Source organism: Carassius auratus, unplaced genomic scaffold, assembly GCF_003368295.1.
Source record: "Carassius auratus strain Wakin unplaced genomic scaffold, ASM336829v1 scaf_tig00017094, whole genome shotgun sequence".
NCBI lineage: Eukaryota > Metazoa > Chordata > Actinopteri > Cypriniformes > Cyprinidae > Carassius > Carassius auratus.
Genome location: NW_020524742.1, coordinates 1 through 18,940, shown reverse-complemented (window position 1 = coordinate 18,940; position 18,940 = coordinate 1). Strand labels below are relative to the sequence as shown.

The 18,940-nt window shown below is 35.0% G+C and overlaps 1 protein-coding gene across 1 annotated transcript; it reads right to left on the bottom strand.

Annotated features, from left to right (window-relative positions):
* Window positions 1-386: 386 nt before the first annotated feature.
* On the bottom strand, window positions 387-11,498 carry LOC113075496 (dual specificity mitogen-activated protein kinase kinase 6-like). The gene is made up of 14 exons (XM_026248212.1): window positions 11,425-11,498; window positions 11,324-11,361; window positions 10,076-10,291; window positions 9,747-9,810; window positions 9,540-9,588; window positions 8,478-8,591; window positions 7,099-7,218; window positions 6,667-6,783; window positions 6,446-6,497; window positions 6,237-6,364; window positions 5,423-5,500; window positions 4,731-4,870; window positions 2,748-2,793; window positions 387-2,123 (listed from the first exon to the last, which is right to left on the bottom strand). The coding sequence occupies exons 1-14, from the start codon at window positions 11,496-11,498 to the stop codon at window positions 2,046-2,048; spliced, it is 1,314 nt and encodes a 437-aa protein (XP_026103997.1). The 3' UTR covers window positions 387-2,045.
* Window positions 11,499-18,940: the final 7,442 nt, after the last annotated feature.

The window sequence follows — 18,940 nt, the reverse complement described above, 5'->3', positions numbered from 1 at the left end:
CATGTTTCTGCAGATATTTAAGTAATCATAAAGGCAATACAAACATATGATTTTTTTTTTTTTTTTTTTTACATATTTACTATTTAAGTGACATTTCATTCACACTGTATAAATGACTCTTTTGTCATCCAACAAGTGTAAAAATAATGAAATGCCACAATGGGGGAAGGTTGATGGTTGGGGGAAATGTGACCCAGGCCTAGACAGCATTCACCCAAATAATACACTTTTTTTAGGTTTTGACAATTTAATTCTACAGTACACAAATAGTATACACTAAAACCAAGGTGAAATGAAATTAATTTCTGATTTCAGACTGACTGTCCAAAAAAAAAAAGAAAAAATAAATCCTGATGTTTAATGTTGCATATCAAAAAGAAACAGTGAAGATAAGAGAACTTTTATGTTTGAATCAAACAATATAACGATTACAGGCAAATCAGCAGTGTTATCCATTCTGTGTACAGTGGTCACAAGACAAAAACACACACACGCATACACTCTCAATACACATTCATCATCTCCACCTTACAAAAATTATCTGAGAATAAAACCAGAAGCCCAGAAAGCAAAACAACAGACCCCTCCGTCCTCACCTGAAGCCTGTGGAAAGCAAAGCATGTCTTATGACAAAGCAGCGTGGGTTTTGTAGTTTGTTTTAGATTTTTTATTTTCTTTTTTTGTCTATAGAGAGGCACAAAATCAGGCTTCCAAGTCACAGTGAGGCTTTGAAAGAATTGTCAGCTACGTGTGTTCACTTATATAATGCTCACATGCAGACACGTGCACACGCGCTCTCACAAATGACCACACGCTCATACCTGCACACCACCGTAAAATTCAAAAGAAATTGTCAAGTTTCCAATGAGAAAAACAGCAGTTACAAAACATACAGAAACTGCAGAACACCTCATTACTGTTAATACATATGCACTGTGTAAAATAATAATATTAATAATAATAAAATAACAATAATGATAATTATACTAATTTCCAGTTGGATTGCAATTGAAGAGAGTGAGAATTTTTTTATTGGCTCAGATCAGAGAGGTCTAGATGTAGCCAACAGACTTAGATACCTTTTGCCCAAAATTACCTTGGTCTAGACGAACAGCATATAAAGCACACAAGCGTTTACACCCATTTACTCACACACAGAGTTCATGGAGGGTATGTGAAAAGCGGTCTTTTCACTTCTGTCCATCTGATTCAGGGACAGCTCTATGGGCATAGTCGCTCACGATTACAATAGCATTTAAAAACTGAACCGAGATTAGCCTTCAGTGACACAAATGTACCAATCAGTCTTTGCAAAATCAGAAAAAAAAGATAAGATGCTCCAATCATTCACTTTAATAACCATCACTTCTTACAGCCAACACAGAATATTGTCCTCATTTAACAAATGTATTTAATTTTTTTTTTTTGAGTATATACATATCTAGATAATAGATAAATATATCTATACCACACTCTCTCTCTTTTTTATATATATATATTTTTGAAGAAGAAGAAGAAATGGACGTTGTGGGGGTAGGTAACATTTCTGAATACTTTAAGAATTACACTGAAGTGCCACTGGGGAAACTCAACAGACATCTATAGCAGACTCACCTGATGCTAAAACTGCTTTTTACTGCTTTTTGGATTGAGAGGTAAAGCTGGAGGAGGACTGAGATTGAACAATAGATGAAGTTTGACTTGGGACTGTAAAACCTTTTAATGCACATGTATGCACATACAGGCAGGTGAAGAATTCACACACACTCTCACACAAACGCGCTTGTTCTCACACACGCACCTACACATACATGCACGCACGCGCTGAGATTCCCGCCCCATGCCCTACTCCATGTGTTGCTAGGAAACGCCCCGCCCACCCTCACTTTCGGTGTTCTTTCCCCCAGACCCTCCTGTGTGCCTGTTCACTGCGGTCTGCTGAGGTGGGCGTGTCTTACAGATGTTAGTCTTGCTATTGGTGCTTTTTCTGAAATAGTCCCGTCTCCCCCCGCAGCAACACATCAGTTTTGATGAGAGGGACGTTCTCAGTCCCCGAGGATGCTCTTCACAAAGCTAGCGACGTCGGTGTCTTTGGAGTCATGGAGAGTGAAAAAGGGATGTTGCTGGGTATAGAAAAGATTTGAAACATCAATACTAAATTAATGCATATTTCAATGCAAAATTATATATAAAAAAAAAATTGTGCATTACACATAACATGCATGTGAATATGTTAAAAATATATACTTTATAAATTATATTAAATTATATATTATATAAAATGCTGCTGCAGAGTGGAATACAATACATCGGTATATATATATATATATATATATATATATATATATATATATATATGTATGTGTGTGTGTGTGTGTGTGTGTGTGTGTGCAAATATATAGTATTTTTGTAATAAACATTGTGCACTATTTTCAGTAATGAAAATTTATGCAAAAATTAATGCGTGTGTGTGTGTGTGAGTACATATATTTTATATCATATTAAATAATATTATAAATATTATAGGTTTTATATATTTTATATATATACACAAACATTTTATATCATTAAATCATATATATACACACACACACATTTTATTCACAATAGTTTTGGATAGGATATAGCAAGTCAAACTGCTGTCAAACAAGTTTGCTTTGAAAGCACAAGTCTGACACCTAAAGGCCAATATAGGAAAATGTTTGTTTAACAAAAAACGACAAAAAAAGTTTCAGCATCTAACTCACCATTAGTTCTGTGTAAGTTGGCCGCTCTTTGGAATTCTTCCTTAAGCTGAAACACAACCAGAGAAAAAACAAAACAAGTATGTTAGATACGCAATACGAATTAGCAGAACTGGAGCAGGAACACGCAAAAACCTCAATGCAGCAAACTGTGGCCTCGAGTACTTCCCCTCACGATGTGACAGAGAGGATGCAATCAGGGTTTCTACATCCTGTTCGCTTTCCAACTACACAATGCAGAGTCAAGGTACATATAGCGTGTGTGTGTGTGTTGAAGTGTTTCTACACCAAGTTTAAATGAGTGTGTTGTCGCTTTTACTAAACAATGTGGTGTCAGCATTGTTTGTTTCGGAGAAATGCAATTCTACAGAACTCAGAGTCATAATCATCCCACATACTCGAGTTGCAAATAAAGCATCCTGTGTCAATTCATAGGCCTCATTTACATATTGATATCCATCTTGGGTGATGTAATCACAAGTGTGTATTACAGATCTAACAGAGCTCGGTGATTCAGTCACTCAGTGTAATCATATCGCATTTCAATTACAAACACTAAAGCATCCTGGAGAGAAAGGTTTTGAGCTTTGTTTAGTGTTTTGAGAATGTCAGGACAATGATTTATGCTACTGTTCAAATGTTCGCCTATAAGACTTTTTCTTTTATGTTTTTGAAAGATGAGACAAAAAAATAAGAAATATTGTAAAATATTGTAAAAAAAATAAAAAAAAAAATAATAATAATAATAATAATAATAATCATATTTTTTATACTTTTCTATTTTAATGTATTTAAACATGAAATTTATTCCTGTGTTGAAAAAGCAGAATTTTCAGTAGCCATTACTACAATTTTACATGATCCTTCAGAAATCATTTTATGCGTATTCTCTTCTGTGTCAGCCGCCCCACAAGGATAACCTGATAACCTGTAACCAACAGGGCACTCAGTATTCTGGGAAGTTTGTGTGAATTGGGAATCATATTTTTCAAATAAAGCCAGGGAAACCTTCATTTTACATACAGCACACAGTGAAAATGACATGAATATGACAGTGTGCAAATGCATAAAGTGCAGCATAATTTGAAAGTTTAAAGCATTGAATTAACACGGACAAACCATCATGCAGAGATCACGCAATCATGCTGATACACAGTTCACAAGATCTCACAGCTGGATTCGACTAAGTTTGCAAAGTTTGTGAAATTAAATGTTCATTAGTCATTTAAAGATTTGTTTAAATTATATAAATGCATATTTGCTTAATGCTGATGGCAAATGAGAAAGTATTATAATGTTCGCCTTTCTATTACTAATAGGCCTAATATAAAAGCAATCGTTTTAATACTTTCTGTATATATTAATTCCTTTGTTTAACCATTCTATCTGATTATTAGACTGACTTCTATCCGTATAAGACAGAACTGTTAACGAAGACGATGAACAAGAGAGAGTGTGAGCACTGTGTGCGCTCAGACGCTGCCGCTCTCAACGCTGTCAAAATAAAAGTCCCATCTCGAACACATCGGTCGAGCAGAAAAACTTATCGGCCGATGCCGATATTTGAAAAAATGACAAATATCGGCCGATATGTTGGCTTGGCGATATATCGGTCGACCACTAGTTTTCATTTTGGGGTGGAGTATCCCTTTAATATGCAGATTTTTTCCAAACCATTTTTGTAAAAAAAAAAAAAATACATTAAAATGAAATAAGAATTCACACGATTATGTAAAATACATTTTACTGTAATGTTTGATCAATTTAATGCATCATGGATGAATAAAAGTATGAATTAAAAAAAATAATTAAATACCCCAAACTGCATTTTTTTTTTTTTCCCAAAAGGGGCCAGTTAACGGTAATATTAAGATAATTTTTTTTATTAATTTTTTTTACATCTGTGGTGCAGCCAGGGAAAGTTGGAAATCATTATTGTTGTGCTCTAATGTGTAAGTGTGCAACTGTGTGTAACAGCACACCCACCACTGTGACGTGAAGTCCACAAACTCGGGTGAGAAGCGGTCTGCAGGCAGCTGGGGCGACGGCTCTTCAACCACCTGCTTCAGCTGCTGAAATGGCGTTCCCCACGAGTCATAAGGAAACCGCAGAATGGCCAGTTCGATCTGACAAGATGAAAAACACACGTCACTCACAACATAACCATCACAAATCATAACGTGCCACACAACAGAGGAAGCAGCACTGATTTTTTATTTATTAATTTAACAATCAGCAAGTAACAGAGAAAGACCCTTTTTATGAATAATCTATAAATCAAATCGACATGAAGCAATTTTTACTCTTTGCAAAGTGAAAAATAATCATCATTGAAGCTGGACGAGTGAAAACTTAATTTGTATAAAAGAAAATGCATTTTGAATATGTAAGATTATATAAAGGAAACTTGTTCGAAGTTGTTTTATATTATACAAGGAGCCCTAATCTTTAATTTAAATCTTAACCTATAACATAACATTATTTGATTAATTGTGAATAAATATTTAAAATCAACCGACAGAACTGATATTGACACAAAGTCTGAGTGCACATTAAGTATCTGTTAAGAATTATTAATATAATATTGCATAATGTCATAAATAAAAATAATAATGAATGAAGTGTTACAGTTAAGCAACATTAAGGTGTTAAAACTATCCAAAGTCACTCAGACGTACCATTGTGATTCCTAAACTCCAGATATCAGACTTGACGTTGTAGCCTTTCTGATTGGTCTCTGGGTTGATTCTCTCAGGCTGTGAATGAGAAAGAAATATGACTCATTAAGTTGATAGTGAGCAAAAGAGGAAGAGTGGTTTGATAAGTAGTCTAGAGAGATAAGCAAGCCTGAGAAATAGTGCCATAAAATGTGTCACTTTTGCTCTTACAACATTCTCCACTTTATGACACAAGTCTCTCATTCAGATGTATAACCTTCACAGCTATATACAGAGCAACATGAACACTGTGAGCTGAAGTCTGAGGTGTTTGGAGAACTCTCTGGAAGCATGCACACTTTATCTATATCTCAATATGGGTTTTTGAACGGTTTTTAGAACCGCTACAGTAGAAAGTTTAATTATTTGGTTCAAAAATAGTCAAAACTCTATGCAAAGCAACAAAACTCTGTTTCACTGACCCTCAATGTTTATAACATTAAAAAGATATCAAATAAAAACTGATATTTTAATGGTCTTTAAATTATATGGCAAATAATCCTAATTATTTTTTATTTTATTAGCCTGAATTACACACACATATACAGACAACATATGCAAAACAAAAAAAAATGCATATTCTTACCCAGAATATTTAGATTCATTTAGAAATATTGCATTAAATGAGAACAGCTCATGTACAAAGCGCAAGGTTGGGGGTTCGATTCCCCGGGAACACATGATATGTAAAAATTGATAGCTTGAATGCACTGTAAGTCGCTTTGGATAAAAGCGTCTGCTAAATGCATAAATTTAATTTAATTTTCTTGCTTACCGCCATGTATGGCTTGCAGCCGGCATCCATTGTCTTCGCCACTGAATCCACAAGGTACCCGCTGATGCCAAAATCACACATTTTCACCTGACCCTGCATGTTTATCAGGACATTAGAGGGTTTCACATCTGGAGAAAGACAACAGGAAAATCAGTTGCTGGTGTCATTAAAAAGCAAATAGACAATACAGTATTTGTGCAGCAGCTCACCTCTGTGTATCACTGACAGGTTGCTGTGGAGATGCTCCAATGCTTTCACAATCTGCAATGGGAATATAAAACATCAGGCTCATTACAGATCTGCAGGACTTACGCAGCGTTAAAATGATCGTACATGCTCAGGAAGTGGGCATGTAATTTAAAAATAAACACATTAATCATTTAAAAGACATCTCATGTCCATTTTTTTTAGAAAATACGGTGGTACTTACAGAAACGGTGATCTTTCCCAGGATGTCTTCAGGGATGGTCATACCCTTTTCCTGCACCTGTTTATAGAATTTATCTAGAGAGGTGTCCATCAGCTCCATGCAGATCCACACATCACCCTAACAACACAATGGGCCAATCAGGTTAGAGCTGGGATTTCAGCTAGAACAACATCAACCTGCCTTAAACATGAGACAGCAGGAAATGACTAGGCACATTCCCATTGTAGGACTTCCTGTGGAACTTTTCTTTCGAATCAAAGTACAACAGTCGAGTCGAGACATTATAAAGACACAGATTCAGATAACTGGGCTTGCTCAGCCTTTAGTCTGTGCAATTACCACTCTGTACTCTAGTATTAAAACAGCTACAAATGCTATCAGGTAAAAGAGATGACTGTGCAGTGCATTTACTGCGTTCAGTGTTTACTGTACCTCTCTGAACAGGGCTCCATAGAAGGTAACGGTATAAAAGCAGTCGACGGTTCTCATTGAGATGTCCAGATCCATTAGCAGCCGTTTCTGCTCCTGTGTGTTTACTGTGGCCCGGATTCGCTGTAGAATAAATGGGTCAGGGAAATGAGCAATAATATTGTAAATTCTGAAAATGATCGTTTCAGCCCAGGATGCTGGTGAACACGGAATTCAAAAAGTGCTGAAATGCATATGTCACAGTTTTGTCTATTACTGTAATGTCACAGAATATACTTTGTAGGAGAGGCACACTTAATTTGACCTAAGTTGAAAAACGTTTTAAGAAAAATAAAAAGGTAACTTTTGGGGTCAGGGATATTTTATAAACGAAAATTAATACTCAGCAAGAACACATTTATTTGATCAAAACAGCAAAAACATTTAATGTTACAAAACATTTAGATTTCAAATAAATGATGTTTTAGATTTCTATTTATCTATTTATGAAAAAAGTATAAAAAGATTAAGAAGAAAACTGGGATATTGGCTATAAGTGTATTAAACAAAACAGTTATTATTTTTAAATCAGAATTAACTTTATTGGCCAGGTGTGCGTAAACACAAAAGGAATTGGTTGTTGTTTTCTTATATTACTACAAATAATTATTAAATTGAAATAATATTTCACAATATTAATGTTTTACTCTATTTTTTTTCATCAAATGACTGCCGCCACTATGAGCATAAGAGACTTACAAAAACATTTTAAAATTATTTTGAACAATGGTTTATATCTTCTATGATATTTGATATGAAAGTAGCTTAATAAATGTTTTAATGAAAATAAAAATATTAAAGGACAAAAATAACCAAAAAGGTTATTTAAATAAAGATTAACTTAAATGGCTTAGCTTATTATTATGTTGTTGTGGTTTCTTTTCACACATTTTCTGAAAATTTTTATGCTGATTGAACAAAATGAGATGAAAACTGAGTTATGATGGAATGGAGAAGCCATTCAAAGCTGGCTCCAAGGTAGTTGTAAAATGTTACTAAACACACTAGCACACCTCTAACAGTACATTCTATTTAAATAGGGCAAGTTATCAGGATGCTTAGCAACTGTACAAAACATTAGAACCACTTTATTTCATTATTTCAGCAATTAATGATAACAAATTTAATTTACTGACTTTGTATTGTTACTAAAGTTCCATAAAAGCAACAAGTCGCTTTAGGCTTACAGGTTATTATTATACTGAGCAGCATTTTAAATATTGATGTGCAGTGCAAATATTATTTTAAAGAGAAAATGCTACAAGCATCAAGTTAAATACATTTTGAGTTGAGACATTAATTACAGTAATACTCCTGGCTAGCATAGGACTGTATGAACTCACCTTTACTGCCATTATTACTCCACTTGGGACGTGTTTCATCTTGTCCACCACTCCATACGCCCCTCGCCCCAACTCTCCAATCTGCTCCAAATCATCCGCCTTCACCACAAAGTTCTGTTCGCAACAAAAACACAAGTTAAAGGTATCATATGAAGTTTATGAATGAGGAAATTGATGCACACACAATGGAAACAAACAAGGAAACAAAATGTGGCCTGCATTCCAAACAGACAGTCTGAAAGACGTCTAAAAAGAAAATAAAATGCACAAATGAGCATGAGCTGATTGCTTCCTATGAGGTATGAAGAATGGAAGCACGCTATTCCAGATAACATTTTCCAGTCCCTGTATCAGCTCGCTATCACTAGCAAACGCCTTAAACCTTGAGGCAACAAAACCAGCTCCTTAGAAATTCTTCACAAAAACTCTTACGTGCCAACCTGATTTCATCCGAAAAGTTAGTTACTCTTCTAGGTTGGTTGTAAGAAAACAAAAAGCCTTAATTTTTTCCAATGGAAAATTCCACTTATTTGATGAGTTTAAAATAAATATTTTACAGCCTGAGAGGCAATAAAGTGCATTCCAGGCTCTCTACAATCAGACGTATTCAAAAGGGCTGTAATGTGCACTGGGCCATTCTTTACAACCCGCCAGTCTTTCACCGAGCCAAGCTTTCATATCAAGCCTGGGACGGGAGTTACATCACCATAAAGAACCAAGTAAAATATGACATTTGGAAAGACATGTCTATCACCTTAGAACGGGAATGCAAATTAAAAAGACGCTTTGCATACCGGTGACCCAAGGACAGTTCCTCTCAGTGATTTTAACACAGACGAGGAAGAGATGCAGGCAAAGTGAAACATTCCAGAATGAAATATTTCACATAGTATGTCTAGATTTTGCAGCTGTTGATTTTCGCCATGAACAGACTGATTCAGATCAATTTGTAAAAAAAACGGAAGACAGGAAACAAATAGGGTGAAAAAGTATAAATATATAAAGATGAAAAATATACACAAGATTCTCATTCTTAATTAAAGAAAGGATGATGAAACTTACCTTTTCTCCAATGGTAACATAGGCTTTAGAGTCCAGGTCTCTCGGGGGTCTGTGCAACAAAGAAATCCCATTGAGTGTCATTGTCTGACATGGTAGATGACTCACTAACTAAAGCTAGCCTTAAGTAGACGTGCTGGTTGTAACATTGAGCAAATCGTAATTATCTCAAAACATAATCAATGCACTGTAATCTGCATAAAATCTTACGTAGGAGCAGGTTGGGGTTTCTCAAAAACCTCTTTTGGAAGCTTGAGTGGTGGCTTCTTTTTACCTGCAGAGAAAAGAAAGAAGACAAAAATCTTCATTATTATGCCCAAGTCAGTCAAGACCTTCTGCATTTGTTAGTAATAAGATCCTTTCAAGAGAGAAAAAACAAATGTCTAGCAAAACGAAAGCTTTATGGGAGATAAAAAAAAACTCAAAAGGCCTTTCTAAACAAAAGAAGCATTCTGAAACCATCCCGAGGGATATTGAGCCCTTTCCTTTATTTCTGCTCCCCATGGAATTCCGAGATTCCCTATCGGATGAGCACTTACGGTCAGACAGTGCAAGCGGCTCCAGATCCCGGCTGAGTAAATGCGAAAGAGCGAGAGAGTGCGAGGAGAGAGAGTGCAAGTGTGAAAGAGGGAGGCGAGATGGCAAGGCCTGGTGCATTCTCTCCATCTGGAACAGATCGGAGGTGCCACCTCCACAGGCGTGACCCATCATCATGAGTGACACCAGAGTGGGGCAATCTACATTCCTGATGGCACCTGAACAGCCCACACCCACCTGACTGACTCATTCCAGTCTGCTAAATGCAATGTTAGGTATAACATGTGCCGATTGGATTACTTCAATACATATCAACAGTTGTGCTTTGATAAGGATGTCACATGCTGTACTTCTATGACATCAAAAATAAAAATAAAAATGAAACAATCAGTCCCTGTGTAGCATCAGCAGCTCTCAATCTAGTACCTAAATGCTGTCTGACTCATAGGTGTCTGCTTTTAAATGCTCATGCATGTGTCTGCTCATAGTCTGAAGATGCTCAAACTTCATAAATCAATAAAAAAAATATATTTCTAATTAGCTATCTGAATTCTTAAAACAATGCTTACATTTATTTTCATTTAAAATGAAAATGAATCAATAAAGGCTGCCATTGTGCATGCCATTATTTTAATTTTTGGAATATTTAGATTAATATTTAGCTTTTCAAATAAAGTTTAATAGCATATTAGGTTTTTGCTGTTGGTTATAAAAACTGCCATTGAGAAACTTCCCTTATATTTATCTAATTTTTTATTTTTAAAAAATATTTTTGTTACATTTACTAAAAAAAAATAAAATAAATGTTGGTGTTACTGAATTTTAAGTATTAAAGCAGAAATGTGCCATTTCTGTGATACTACCACAGTAATGTAAAAACTAATTACATAAAAAAAAGATCAAATAAAATTCACATTTAATAAAATTAGGAAAAAATAAAATAAATATATGGTTGAGCCAGACTTGCAGTGTCTGGCTGCTCAACCAAACAGAATAATGTTCTGTTTTTAACAAATACTCAATGGCTGCACAGATCACTACCCGAGAAAGAAACCCTGCAAAAGGTGTGGCTTCAGAAAAGTCCTGACCACACCATGAGCCCACAGGAAACAAAAGCAGAGACACTTCCCATATTGTCACAATTCTACATAGAATACGAGCAGCTATTTGCCACTGCAGCATGAGAAGAGGGCTGTGAATTGTCAACCTTCACCCACAGTCCTGTTGTATGTCCATTACACTATTGTTACCTGCAACAAAAAAGTTGTTCTGAACCTCTTCCACCATCCTTTACATGCACAACAATAGCAACAGAAAGCTGACACTCAAAAAAAAAAAAAAAAAAACTCACCAAGGACTCCAATCTCTTTTAAAGTGCGGGTACAAAGCCACAAAATGATCGCAGGCCTCCTGCAGAAAGTGCATCGCTGATAACGACTGCCAAAATATACCCCAACTGGAAATCACTCCCTAGCAACCTACTCAAGCAATGTTCCGTGTTGAAAGCTCTAATCCTTAAAATCACACATGCTGACACATTACAGGCAGAAACCCGATAGCTTTCTTCAGGCTGATCACATCAGCGATGAAGGGAAAAGCCTGGTCTCAGTTACTGACTTTGCTAACTTTGTGAAAACTGTTGCATAAGCAGTAAAAAAAAAAAAAGACACTTAAGGTACTCCGAATATAACAAGTGCCCTACTATGTCACAATGCTCCCACTAACTACTGCAATTATAGCCATAAAGTGACCAGAAGTCATTTGTTTTTATCAAGAGTTGGCAATTAACGAAGCAGCTTGAGTGAACGTTGGCAATGTGACAAAGTTGAGTTTAGTAAAATAGCAAACAGTCCAGGACTATAGCGAATCCACAGCCCACAGCAATTGAAATGCGTCAATGGACAGACAAAACATAAAGGGAGATGCAAAGGAGGCTCTATCTACTGGAACATGTTCCGGCTTGTTGTACACACTGGAGAAGCTCTTTCATCCATGCTGAAGCCACCATGAAAATTACCAGCCGCATCTAGAAGAACTAAACACATGCATGCAGATAAACACATATTGCATTTATTTTGGTCACATATACAACTCTGTTTGTAAATAAATTCTGCTGTTGAAGTGGTTGGCAATTATTGTTTGCATAACTGAGATAAAAAAAGGTTTCATATTGAACAGAACCACTGTACAAATTGAAAGGCCATGCGAAGTTCAAATTAGGGCTGTGCAACATATTGACTAGTCACAATATTTGCAGTGATTTTGCTGGCAATATTAAATTAAGTGAGCAAATTACAACAGTGTTATTTTGCATTAGCATTGCTATGGCCAGCAAAAATGCAAAACAAAGCTGGATTCACAGTTTTGCATTTACAAGTGAATGCACATAAATATATCAAACTCAGTGTTACTGTAGAATTATTTATATTATAGCCTATTGTATTACAGTACAGTATTCCTTATAGTATAACTGTATTTATTAATATTTGAATTAACTTTTATATTTGCAGTTTTAGTTATAGTGCAATTTAAGTTAGCTTAGTATATTAATTACAATATAATTACTACATGTATCAGCTTTATAATTCAATTTCAGTCAGTGAAAAGCTGGTTACACTTTATTTAAAGGTGTCCTTGTTACATTTTAATTATACATACAAGTACTGACTAATACAATGTAATACATGTACTTACTATATGGTTAGAATTAGGGTTACTTGCATTTTAAAATGCATAATTAATTGTTATTTTAATAGTAAGTACATGTAACATGTAACAAGGACACCTTAAAATAAAGTGTTACCAAAAAGATTTATTTCAATTATTGAAAAACAATTTTCAATAGATTTAGTTTCCTATAAGAAAATGCATTCATTGTTTTATTTCATAATTTTTTTTTAAGCTAGTCCAAACTGAAGGCTGACCAAAAACCACTGTTCCCATAGCAGTAAACAAGAAATGAAAGAAAAAAAACAAAAACAAAACATACACACAGGACCGAAAGCACACAATATCAGAACATGTGAAAGTGCTTGCTTAGAGAGAACAAGATAGTGAGAAAAGAGATCAATAGATTATATAATTACCCAGTATTGGCAGGAAACAAAGGTATTGTTCAACAAGTACACAAAGTAAAAATTGTCAACTATATAAAAAAAAATTTGCAAAAAATTGTAATGTGAATACGAATACTAATATTGACATCAATTTCAAGGGAAGAGCAAGCACACACACTTATTCTAATTTTTGCTGAACTGCACGCAGTGTCCAGGTATGTCAGAAAATGCTTGCAAAATCTTCAAAACATGTTTGAATAAATCAAATTCATTGCTTCATTTGCACCAGAGAGGGTTTGGCACAGAACAGCCACTGCGGATGTCTGACCGATCCTTTAGCGTCTGGCCTCAGGTGAACGTTAGCAATGCGAATCAGGCACAATTGCCATCGTGTTTCACGCTATGGTGTAACATGAACTTTACTGCCCCCTAAGACCCCCTAGCTGTAGCTTGTTTGACTTGTGGTCGTCTGCTGAAGACCTTGTTTACCATCCACAAAACCCAAGTCAACCAGTTCTAGTCCTTCACTATCCCACTCCGAATTCCAACAATCCCAAGAGTTTTTCAATGGAATTTCAGGGACCCGGCAGAGGGCGAGAGAGAGAGAAAGAGAGAGATGAAAATAACTTCTCTTGGGCTGCCGGTTGACTGCACTGGCTGTTTGTAAGACACACTATATTTCCAAAGATGGCAGACCCTTTGGGTCACAGCAGCTGGGGACACAGCTTTAGAACGAATGTCGTCACTGCTTCTCACTGTGCGTCCTCTACTGCTTTCCACTTACATAGACAGTCCAGGAATGACATGTCATCCTCAGAGACAAATAAAGGCCAGTGCCTGAAAGTGTGCTCATGCATGTAAAAAAAAAAAAAAATGTTATTAAACATACAAAAATTTGAAGGCAGTAAAGATTTGTAGAACTTAATATTAACAATATTATTAATAACATATTAAAATAAAATAGAAAGACATTTGTTGAAAAAAAAAAGAAAAAAAAATTAGGGCTGCACAATTAATCAAAATTAAATATCAAAGATAATAAATTGCGATTAGGCAGAAGCTGCGATGGTCATGCGCATCTTTCAGTGAAGCACAGTTTTGTGATCAGCAGATCATGCAGAAAATCCAAATATGCCCCAAAGAAGAAATCCAGGAATTCCCTATGGCTGCAGCTGATTTAACTGCTTCCATTCATTCAACGTGACTAATAAACATACGACTATGGCAATATATATGGTTTATCTCTTATAATAATTAATTTATCATAATAAAGTATATCTATAATGAAATGCTAATCAACATTATCACCGCTTAGAACACAATGAAATGAAATATCGTGTGCCTTAATTATTCTGTTGTAAGAAGTCACATCTCACAGAAGGATTTATTTCAAACACTCAACTGACGTTATGAAGTGAATTTGGAGTTAAAACGTTATTAAATGTGGTATTTTCACGTGTTTTCTGATGGAGCAGCATTTACTATGGACACTTACTGCACACTTATCTGACTTAAAGGGTGCATGGATGCAGTTTGGTATAGGAGACCAGCCCCAAAACAGCAACACTGGTTCAATAAACCAACCTGTTTGAAAACAGTTATTTTTGCAAGTGCAATTGGTGAAGTTAGTGGCACATAAATTTACCTTTAATCATAAACTGCAATCTAATAATTTTGCCATACTTGCATTGCATGCTACCATTTTAGATGCATGCATCTTAGGATTCATCAGAACCTGTTTGAAAACATTAATTTTTGCAAGTACATCTGTTGATTTTAGTGGCACTTAATTGTAACTTTAACTGCAATCTAATAATTGTCCCTGCATATTATGCAGGCAAACAAGTTAAACTCTAGAATGAAATGAGCCATGATGTTTTTTTGATGATATTCTCCTCCAAGCATGGGAGGATACCAGGAGGTGTCCCAATTCCACAATGCATGATCCAGTTGGCAGAATTAGAGCAAGGCAAAGTGCTACCAGAGGGTGGAGTCCTCAACCTGTTGCTGTTGACACTCAATCTCTGCCCTGACATCTTCCATGAAACACTGCCGCAGTCACACTAAGTGGTTGGTATGAGATGCAAAATCTTTTATTCTGCACTTAGCATAATTGGTTGTGACATACGCCATTTTGAAAACCAAACAGAAATGTTAACATAAACAAGGGCATCAGAAACCTTCACGACAACTACATAAGGTGTTTATCTCACCATTTTTAAAGATGCCACCTTTTTAATTTAAGACGCAAGCTGCAGCCTTCTGCAAATAATTCCAAATTTTAAGAAAAGCATATTGAATTTTACAAGCTTTATTACAAAATTACATTATGCTCCGCAGAATGAATGTGTCTTATTTGCAGAAAGAGATGTGAGAGGGTTTTTCACAAATGTACATGTGGAGCCAAGTGCTGCCTTAATATCGAACACATTTTGGCTTCATTGGATGACAACAGAAAGAGGTTTACTGCCCCCTGCAGAGAAGGGGCCTCCCTTGGGTGCTGTAAACGAAATCTTTTTTTAAATAATGATACATGACCTAATCACTCTCTACAATAGGATAATCACCAGGACCTTCACTGGTGCAGGATTGGGGGTATTGTGAATAATTTAATTGTTCATGGTGTAAGAAATTTCTGAACACTTTTTCAGCAGCCATAACTCTTCAGTGTCACATGATCCTTCAGAAATCATTATAATGTTTATTTGATGCTCAAGAAACATTTATCATCATCAATGTTGAAATTAGTTGTGCTACTCAATATTTTTGTGAAAACAATAAAATAAAAAAAAATGTAGGTTTCTGTAATCAATAGAAAGCTCAAAAGTAGGGATGCACCGATCGATCGGCCAGGAATCGTAATCGGACGATTTTCCTCATTAACCCAGATCGGTGACCGTCTTGCAGGCCGCGACAATAAGGACTGCCTGATGGCCTGGGTCACCGCAAAAAGACGTTCGGTACAGTAGACGGATTTGTCTCTTGCCCGATCGGGAAACTGCATGAAAAGTCACGACATTTTGTGTTTTTAAGTCTTGATAAACTTAAATACATTCAGCACTTCACACAAAACACAGCACGCTCACAGTCAGTCTCGTCATTGACATGTGTGAGCCCCCTGGATGGGCAAACACATACAAAAGTATACAAAATACCCCTCTTGGCAAGTAACTTTGCAGCTTTAATAATGATTAATCTATATTTAATTTATACAGTGGAGTACAGATGCAGCAATCGTCTGTCCATTTTTCTTTTTATTTCAAACTATCTTTTGTTCGGTGCATACACACACTGAAGACATTTTCCCAAATGCCATTTGTGTGGAAATATTACATTGTTATTATAATTAGTCTGTAAACGGCGGTTGCCAGATACTATGAAGTCAGACGCAGAGGAGAAAATAGTGCAGCAGTTAGAGCAAGATCACCGTTCACGATGCGTGAAATGTAGGAAGAAGACAAAACATTTAATTTTATATGAATGTTTTTCTGAGGGGAATGGAACTGTTTGCATAAATGGCGTTTTCTTTTCATTCTGTGTTGCGAAAAATAAATTAGTGTTTAGTATTTAAAATAGTGTTTATAATCGCCACCTGCTGTCAGAGAGTGAATCTGCATCTCATTCAGCCCACCTGCTGTTTCTATTTCATACAGATGTTTTATGTAACAATTTCTCAAAGCTAAAGTCAGACCACTCTGTTTTTGCTTCAGTTTTTGAAATTTTACAGTCTAATAAATTAAGTCTAATTTATTGTTGTTGTTTTATCATCATCAATTCATGATTAAAATGCAGTGGCTGCTTCTAATTTCAAATGGTCATGAAAAATCAAAGTGCAACACAGAGTGAACATTATGCAAATTGTGATAAAACCTAAAGCATCATCTTTGTGCTATAGGTCTATATTTAATTGTGCTATTACTTGTATTTTGTTCACTTGTTTTTATTACTGGCTGTCACTTGTCTTTAATAATGTTTAAACTTTATATTAGGGCTGGGCGATTTGAGCAGAAATTCATATTTCTATATTTTTTGGCCGATTTCCGATATACGGTATATAGCTAGGTATATTTGTTTTTGTATTCGGATTTACAAATAAAAAATAAAATAGTATATGTAAAGTTAAAAAAAGTAAAAAATAAAAATAAATAAATAAATAATAATTATTATTATTATTAAAGGGTCTGAAAACCATGTAAGCCTTTATATTAAATGCAAAAAAGGGTTAAAAATCACTTTCATTCTAAAATTGCAATGTTACAATCTAAAAACAAATATAAGGCTTTTGAAGCAGAAGTAAAATTCACTAAACTAAAAATGAGAACAAAAGCACAGAGCTGTGTTAGGCTTTTTTGATAACCCCATTATGGTCACATTACAGTCTTGTAAGTTAAATTCTACATGTCATATTTATTGTTCAACTACAAATATTTCAGGACAATTTACATTTTAGTCAGAATTAATGCACTCCTATTTAATTGAGCCCTGTCTGTTTGGTGTGCATGTGCATGTAAGGTATACTGTCCATGTCCAGAAAGGTAAGAAAAACATCAAAGTAGTCCATGTGACATTAGAGGGTCAGTTAGAATATGTTGAAGCATCGAAAATAACTGACCCTCTGATGTCACATGGACTACTTTGATGATGTTTTTATTACCTTTCTGGACATGGACAGTATACCTTACATACATTTTCAATGGAGGGACAGAAAGCTCTCAGAATAAATCTAAAATATCTTAAACTGTGTTCCGAAGATGAACGGAGGTCTCACGGGTTTGGAATGACATGAGGGTGTTATTATTGACGTAATTAAATGTTTTGGGGTAAACTAACCCTTTAATATGAAGCTTGTCACATGTTTAGAACAAACTGGATTATGCACTTTCTCCGCAGCAGTTCAGACCGTGTCAAAGGCTGTTTTCAGATGCACTCATATCAAACCACTGTATATATAAACAGTATTGCCTCATATCAAATCACTTATAAAGAAAATATTGTATATCATACAAACTCGATATACCGCCCAGCCCTACTTTATGTTTATTTTTGGCTAGCGATTTTTGCCGTGGTATCAAAATATATCTTGGTATCATAAATTACTTTTGATAAAAATTAGATTCATATCTGTGGTATTTCTTACCTGAATAAAATCTTACTTGACCTCATAGCTCTCTTTATTCTATTGCATTTATTTGTGCTATTTATTTGTTCTTATTTTATTACTGACTTTGTACTTTTTTTATGAAACTTTGTGTTGAAGAAAAGTAGATTTTTGTTTGTATATGCTCTAAATTATATCTCTTAGAGAGAAAAAAAATCAGAATCTGCAAAATACTAACAAAAAATAAATAAAAAAATCATTAAAAAAACTAATTCAATCGGTGCATCTCTACTAAAAAGCTCTTGAAATCTTTTAAATTATAAATGTCTTTAATGCCAAGTTTTACATTTAAATAAATTAAAAGCACCCTTGCTAAATAAAAGTATTGTTTAGTTTTTTTAAACAAACAAAAAAAAATTGTACGGAAGTGTATTCTTTTATGTGACTATAAGAATTTACAAGAACCTATATAGAATCTGTATCTTTCTGTATAAAAAAAAGAAGAAAAACTAAAAGAATGCAAATGATGGCAATAATGTGTAAATTGTTTAATCAACAAATGCATCATTTGGGTAAAAAATTTAATTGCTTTAAAAAAAAAAAAAAAAAAAATACTATTTGCCCCAGTATGAGGCATCTGAGGAGGTAATCTCCACCCTTTTTAGACATGTATTTCACACCCTGATTGCAATAAGCTAAAGGCGGTCCTTTCT